This window comes from Protomyctophum parallelum (assembly GCF_964188405.1).
Source record: "Protomyctophum parallelum genome assembly, chromosome: 15".
NCBI classification, from domain to species: Eukaryota; Metazoa; Chordata; class Actinopteri; order Myctophiformes; family Myctophidae; genus Protomyctophum; species Protomyctophum parallelum.
In genome coordinates this window covers 14,776,015-14,784,128 of record NC_139710.1, presented here as the reverse complement: position 1 = coordinate 14,784,128, position 8,114 = coordinate 14,776,015, and the positions used below count along the sequence as shown (strand labels likewise).

Genomic DNA, 8,114 nt, shown 5'->3' with positions numbered 1-8,114 from the left:
TATGTCCTGAGATCCACATGGAAGCCAACGCTGTTAATAATTGTTTCTTTGGTTTGTGTTTGTGCAGTATAATCTTTTCAAGAAGAGTTGATAAATGGCAACAACAACCCTCACTTCAACAACAACTGGTGTGATCAAGGCGGTCAAGGCACACAATGAATGGAGGGACATGTCTTACCTCTGGGAGAAGATGTCCCTGTAGGGGACATGTCCTACCTCTGGGAGGGACATGTCTTACCTCTGGGAGAAGATGTCCCTGTAGGGGACATGTCCTACCTCTGGGAGGGACATGTCTTACCTCTGGGAGTAGATGTCCCTGTAGGGGACATGTCTTACCTCTGGGAGAAGATGTCCCTGTAGGGGACATGTCTTACCTCTGGGAGAAGATGTCCCTGTAGGGGACATGTCTTACCTCTGGGAGTAGATGTCCCTGTAGGGGACATGTCTTACCTCTGGGAGAAGATGTCCCTGTAGGGGCTGCCGTGCTGCATGGCGATGCCGTAGCCTCGGTCCGGTGCGTTGCTGCTGACCGTGTAGAAGGAACAGTCCTCATCGTTGATGGCAGCGTACTCCAGCACCGCTGCGTCCCAAACGAAACCAAAGCGACCGTACTTGACCTGACACGCACACGCACACGCACACGCACACACACACACACACACACACACACACACACACACACACACACACACACACACACACACACACACACACACACACACATTTGAATTATTTTATTTGGATCTGCACAAGAGGCGTAATACAATAGACCCAAACACTGATCAGAATTAGGTTATACATTATATGGTCCAACCAGATATAGCTGCTGCACATGCTTAACACACAGAGGGAAAAGAAGAAGAAAAAAAAAATATATATATATATATATATATATATATATATATATATATATAGCACATTGTTGACATACTATCACACACACACACACACACACACACACACACACACACACACACACACACACACACACACACACACAGTGTATAGCATAGTATACAGTTTAATCAAAAGGTCAAATTGTTTCAATGTGTTGCTGTCATTAGGCCTTTAATACCCATATTATTTTTAAATGTTGCATTAATTCGTGTCCTAGTCCTGGTTATTGCTAGTTGTTTTCTGCAGGCCTGTTGACTGAATCAAATGTTATACGTCTAGTATGCATGTGTAGCAGAGTGACTCACTACCTCAGCCTGACGACTTAAAAGTCTAATATCTCCATAGAGATATCAAGGTTCAAGGTTATCTTTATTTGTCTCCCTTGAGAGAAATTTGTCTTGGATACAAATAACAGACACGTTCACATACGAAAAGAAAAAACACCATAAAACACCCACATACACAAAACAGAGATATTGCACACATTCCCTTGATAAAGTGCAACTATAGTCATTAAAGTGCATTCGGCAATCCCTGATTGAGCATTTTAGTTGACAGGGGAACAAAAGAGTGTTTAAATCTATTATATACACATCGTGGAGTTCTATATCTCCTACCGGATGGCATTAGCTCGTACTCTCGGTACAGTACATGCAAGGGGTCAGATACAATATTCCAGTGTTGTAACATGCGTGTGCCAGCTCAGGTCCTCATCGATCTGTAAAGTAAAGTAAGTAGCCTTGCCGAGCCATGAGGCCCATAGGGCAGGAGCCTATCTCCTGTTTCTGTAGCATGAGGCAGCTTGATGTACAAGTACACCCCCTGGACATGACGCTAGTATGTCGCAGGGACTTACCCCCAATCCAACCCTTGATGCTGAGTGTCAAGCAGGGACGCATTGGGTCCCATTTTTACAGTCTTTGGTATGACCCGGCCGGGGATTGAACCCCGACCTCCCAGTTTCAGGGCGGACATTCTAACCACAAGGCCACTGAGCTGGCATCGATCTGTACTCCCAGATATTTATATGAGGGGACCTGTTTGATGTTATGGTCATGGACACTAATTATACTGTGGTCTCCTATGGACCTGGGGTCCACTATGACCTCCTCTGTTTAGTTTACATTTATTTTCAGATGGTGTAGATCACACCACTCTATAAACTTGTCTACTCCCTCTGTATGGCTGAGGATGTTATTATCACTCTTGAGCAGACTAAGTATCACAGTGTCATCGGAGAACTTGATAACAAATTGATTTGGATGTGAGCTGTCAGCTGACACAGTCGTCCGTATACAAGGTAAACAGAAAAGAGGAACTGACTGTTCCTTGAGGCACCCCTGTACTACTCAGTGTCTCCTCTGAGAACACTGAGTTAAATCTCACCCTCTGTGGTCTACTAGAGAGAAAAGAAAAATACCATTTAATTATAAAGGGGTTCACATTTAACTGAGCTAATTTACGCAACAGAATGTCTGGATGTATAGTATTAAAAGCCGAGCTGAAGTCGATAAAAAGTAATCTGGCGTATGCCACCTTACTTTCCAGGTGTTTCAAAGTGGGATGAGCTACTGTAGATATTGCATCGCATGTACTGCGTTTCTTAGAATATGCAAATTGATACTGGTCTAGCTGGGGTCCTACTTCCTTTCGGAGTTCCTCTGTCAGGATCCTCTCCAGTGCTTTTACTACATTAGATGTTATAGCCACAGGCCTATAATCGTTATTCTCTAGTGGACATGCTTTCTTCGGGATTGGGACTATCACTGATTTTCTCCAGATCTCGGGCACTGTATGTGAGTCTAGTGACAGCTGGAAAAGCCTGTGCCAGGCTGGGGCTAATTCCTCAGCACACGTTTTCAACAGGAAAGCATGCATTCCGTCCGGCCCTGTTGCTTTATCGGTCTGTATGGTTTCAAACACTTTACAGACGGTCCCTTTGGTCTAGTGGTGGTTAAGATATTGAACTTTCACGTGGGAGACCCGAGTTTGAATCCCAGGCGTTACACATGACTGACTATGTTGTTAGGGAGGTGAAAGGTTGGTGGTTACATCCTTATGTGTGCAGCATACTATGTGATACATTTCTGCAAACACCTCTGTCCATAAATGTGGATATGTGAAATACAGGCAATGCAGCACAAAATATTATAATATACTGTAAATCAAAGTGTCTAAATGGACCAGCTGAATTGGGTTTCATACATACTCAACCTTTATAATTGCAAGTTTGATATTCATTGACCCCATTTGACATATCTCTGGTACCCCAATCTACAGTATAAAATACTTATTTTAACTACTATACAAATGGAACCTGTCAAGGAAATGTGGGATACCTGAGTTGTATATTTAAGGACATCATAAACCAAGCCATGAGAAGCTGTTTTCTGTTCCCACTGACATTTCACCTGTGACTTGTGTGACATGTGTTAGGACCCACCTTCTCCCTGAGGGGGGGTAGGAAATGTATATAAGCTGAAGTCTGACTGAGATGTGGTTGGGTCAGTACGGTGTTCCATTGTAACGCTTCACTGCTGTCCCCGTATTCGAATACATTCTATTCCAATACCCTGAAACTCTGAATTGTGTCTGTCTCAATTATTGTGTTTAACTGTGTTATAAGTGCGCACCGACAGATTGCATTAACATTTTGGAGGTTCCCACCGATGATAAAGGTTGAACGGTGCTATGCTGCGGTGTGTCGGCCAACAGGAGGGGAGAGTGGAGTGGCCCGCTGCTGTCTGTTGCTGTTGGCCGATTTCGCCGTGAGTACATGGAATCTGTTTGGTGTTTGTGCTGAGTTGAGCCATTCAGAATTTTAGAGTATTGGTGATAGATTTGTGATCACATATAGGATAGGCCTATAGGGAGACGGAAGAAGTCTTGCCTGAAACATGCACGTGTGTACAGAAACAGGGACTATATGTCGCCGGTTGTCTGATAAAAGGTGAACTGGTGTTCAGCCTTAACACATTGATTGCTAGAGATTTCTGAGAGCTCAGGCCTGGTGGTGCTAAGCGATTAACATTGGCCCACAGCGAGGGGCCTCTTATAGCGAGAATCACACCGCATACATCAAAAGAAAGCCCAACTTGTCCACTTCAATTTAAAACAAATCATGATTTTACCATCTTCCATTCTGGAGATATTGACCTTTTTCTAACACCTGCTTTTTCCTGCACTCTGCTCGCTTGAAAAAACAACAGAGATATGGAAGGTCAAAGTTGACAGACATTTCAGTTCAGTTTTTTTTATATTAACACAAATAATATCCTATACATACCATACACCGAATGAAAGCCCTCAATGTCTACTTTTAGGAGGAAATCACTTCACAGGGGTGTGATTTTTATTATTATTACAGTATTAGTTTTTTTCTTATGAAAGCAGAGAGTCTTCTGTTTCATACGGTATATAGTATGTACATGTCGCTATAGGCCTTATTTTGTGAATAATAGTTGTTCAGGTCCATGCCTTCTCGAAAGTTCTCTCTGGTGGCCGCAAGCTGCAATCAATAAACAATTACTGACAAACTGTACATGGGATCAATGTGTATATTGATATCCTCCTAAAAGTAGACATTGAGGGCTTTCATTCGGTGTATGGTATGTATAGGAAATAATTTGTGTTCATTTGTATATCTGCCTGTCAATGTCTGTGACTAAATGGCTTTTGTATGAGCTAAAGAATGAGCATATACAGTATGGGACTGATGATGGAATATTGGGGCTACGTTACTACTGTTTTGTTTATTTTTTATGAAGATTATGATGATGACGGATCAAGACCCCCGGCGAGCAGATGGAACGATGCGAAGACGCATTGTCATTATTTATCCATCCATTATTTATCCATTGTCATTATTTATCCATCTGTGATCTGTCGCTGTGTACAGTGTATCGTTCCAACTTGGCTCGCCGAGGTTGTTGTTGACTTGTAAAGTCAGAACAGCAGCGCGTGCGTCTTGTAAATACATCATAACAAAATAACCGTTTCGTCCCTCGGCAATGAATGAAGGAAGGGAGACCAGACGTTAGATCCGTGCCGTGTCTATTATGGGAACAAGTCCGAGCATGTTCCGACAGAAACAGAGTCTACACAAAGACGCCTCCTCGCGAGCAAACAGGGGCCCTCCCTCCCTCCCCTGAGACATGCAGGGGGGGGAGTGAGAAACAGCTCTGCCTAGCTAGATACGATCGGATGTCATGAAATGTGAAGGGCTAGCTAGTAGCTACGCTCGCAATGGGGGCCGCCATTGTGTGATAGTGAGCATTTGAGCCCCTCCCGTCCTGAGTTTCAGGAAGGGAGGGGAAGAGGCATCTTTTTCTTTTTTTTGTGATCACGTGATCAGAGTGTTGTGCTACCGTCCAATGCTAGTAGGTAAAGTGCTCGGGTGTGTAGAAAGGCAATTGAAAGTTATCAATAAAAACATACAGTAAACGTAAATCTCCCTTTCCCGCATCGGAGCGCTGGGAATCGAACCACGTAAATGTCCCTTTCCCGCAGAGAGACGGTTAACAGCTGGCCTAGTGCTATTTGAAATGTTTATGACATAACGACATGGACAAAGCAACAAAACCCCCATGTCCTTCTGTATACAGAGTTTAGTGCAGGTTATTTAGGTTGTTACCCGCATGTAAGAATGTAAGACATACTATGATCAGGTGCTCAGAGGTCAGATACAAAAATACTAATGTAAATTAGTGGAGTTCAATAGTATAGTACTAGATAAGTGATAGAACATTGAATCATTTTAGCATGTGTGTGCAGTAATACGCTCACTCAAATAATACTGCAGTCATATAGGTCATGTAAACAGTGTAAAATCAGTCAATCTCTACATTGTATTGTATTGGGTAGAGAATTAATTAGGATGTGAGTACAGTGAGTGCAGGCATAGTTTTGTTAAATAACAATTGATTTGAAATAGTATTTGTAATGATACATGACGGTTTTGATTTAAGCTATGTTGTGTTACACTCTTGTCTTCAGGGCCGGTGAATTTAAATTGGTAAATAGGATGTGTGTCACAGAGAAGATGAGAGAAGATGGGAGGTGATATTCAATTTATTGTCAGAGTAGAGTACAAGTAAAGTACAGTACAGCGGAAAGTATTTTTTCGCATCTCACACATATAGTACATTCTAGAATAGAAGTACTATATGATGTATTTACAAGATATTATTCATAGGAGTCACACAGACTAATGTGAGTGAGTCCGCAGTGTTTCTTGTGGGCTTATGGTGCCTGTCTGGTCGGCTTAGGGCTGCCTAGTTCTGCTTCAGGGGACGCCCTGAAATAGACAAAGTATGGAAATACAATGTGTTTCCTGTATAAATGTATGAATGTTCTGATCCCGGTTTCTTTTTAGGTTCAAGGTGGAGGCGGTCCAGATTCATATGTTTGTGGAATGATTTACTAATGAAATGACTAATCTCTAACAGAAATTGTGCATGTGCGCCAAAATGGTTGGGTTATCTTGCTGTGTTTACAGAAGAGAAGTATCATTGGATTTTGGAAGTCAAATCTGTGAGTATTACGTGAGTAAAATGCAACATATTGATGTTCAGAATGTTTTACTGTAGTTATACGATTTATTAGTGTTGAACAGCGGTATTGTTTGAATTATGCCATACTAGTGAGACGTGAGAATGTATTTTTAGGCCATAGTTATACAAATGCGTGTAGGCACGTTGGAAGGTGGTGGACTGGCAGTAAATGAGATGCAGCTAGGATAAGGAGTTCATACAGACCCCTAGGGTTTAATTGCACCCCAACAGAAGGCTCACAAAGTGTTGAGTCCACCATCAACACTCAAATTAGTAGTAATGTGACTAGGTAGGGTAGGAGGTTTTGTCAGTATGTTTTTTCAGCTCCATAATAATGAAAGTCGTTTTGGGAAAAACATGACTTAAATCATCTCCTATGGCGAAGTGGATCTAGCGACATGGCTAAGTATCGATTGTGATTGATAATATGTGGGGTGTCATATTTCAGAATCATGCACTCTACAGTATTTAGTTATTGCGGTAACAAGGCCTAAGTTCAGAATTATTGTGCGGAATCGGGTTAATTGAATAAATGAATAGATGAATAGTTTATTTTGGTACTTACATTTCCATGTTTAGAAGACAGTTGTGTTACATGTCAAGGTGGAGACCGAATGGGTGTAGGCTGGTAAAGTTTATTATGCCGACCCTTGTTGAAGATAATACAAGATAATAATGTGCCTGCTAATTATTGTGCCTATAGTTTCTGGAAATCCTAGTATGCTATTCAGGCTGGATGGGAGAGAAGTATGGTTGATTGATGCATTAAGTTCCAGGCCCAACTTGGACTGATAAAATTGATGGAATAGAAAGGGATTTTGTTGTAACTGCTCCTGTGGAAACAGAATGCCCTGTATGCTTATGCCCGGCTCCGTTTAGTTTAAGTTAGGTTATTGATATGTATTTTCTTTGTGTATACCACTGGTTTTCTTTATTTTTCAGATACATGATGATGATGCGTGGCTAGTCTGCTACGTCTCCACACTGATGTTCCTAAATGGGGGATTAAGTGCTGTTGGCACTCTGGACCATGTGCGATCATGTGCTTCGGAAGAATGATGCTGCGTCACCTGTGCGGTGGAGATTCTGGTCATTGGGAAGCTATGACGTGTGCAGCTGTTCTGGAAAGATGGCCAATCTGCGAGCTGAGATGAGATGCGCAGTAGCGCAGTGCTTGAGCCCTGTGAAGGAGCTACAGGACTGCCAGTTTGGATTGCTCTGTGCAGTTTTAACCGCGTGACGCCTGCAGCACACTGTCGAGTGTGCAGGTGAACAGTTCTGAACGGACGGCTTCGGCTTGTTTGTTGTTGTGTGACGTAGGCCTGAGGGCGGTTGCTCTGAACGATTTTGAAGAGGGCCTTGTAGGATTTTTTTTTATCTGATTGTGATTTTCAGGGTCGTTTCGCCTACTTCTACGTCCAGAGAGTTGGGATATGGGTTATGATTTCTTAAATGAATAAATGGGGGAAATGTCAAGGAAATGTGGGATACCTGAGTTGTATATTTAAGGACATCATAAACCAAGCCATGAGAAGCTGTTTTCTGTTCCCACTGACATTTCACCTGTGACTTGTGTGGCATGTGTTAGGACCCACCTTCTCCCTGAGGGGGGGTAGGAAATGTATATAAGCTGAAGTCTGACTGAGATGTGGTTGGGTCAGTACG

The 8,114-nt window shown here is 42.5% G+C and overlaps 1 protein-coding gene across 2 annotated transcripts in view; it reads right to left on the bottom strand.

Annotated features, from left to right (window-relative positions):
- grid2 (glutamate receptor, ionotropic, delta 2) overlaps positions 1-8,114 on the bottom strand; it is a 765,355-nt gene that overhangs the window by 36,483 nt on the left and 720,758 nt on the right. For both annotated transcript variants that reach the window (XM_083784600.1, XM_083784599.1), the window contains one exon: positions 451-617. In XM_083784600.1, the coding sequence (XP_083640726.1) occupies positions 451-617 (167 nt within the window). The remainder of the gene's footprint in view (positions 1-450; positions 618-8,114) is intronic.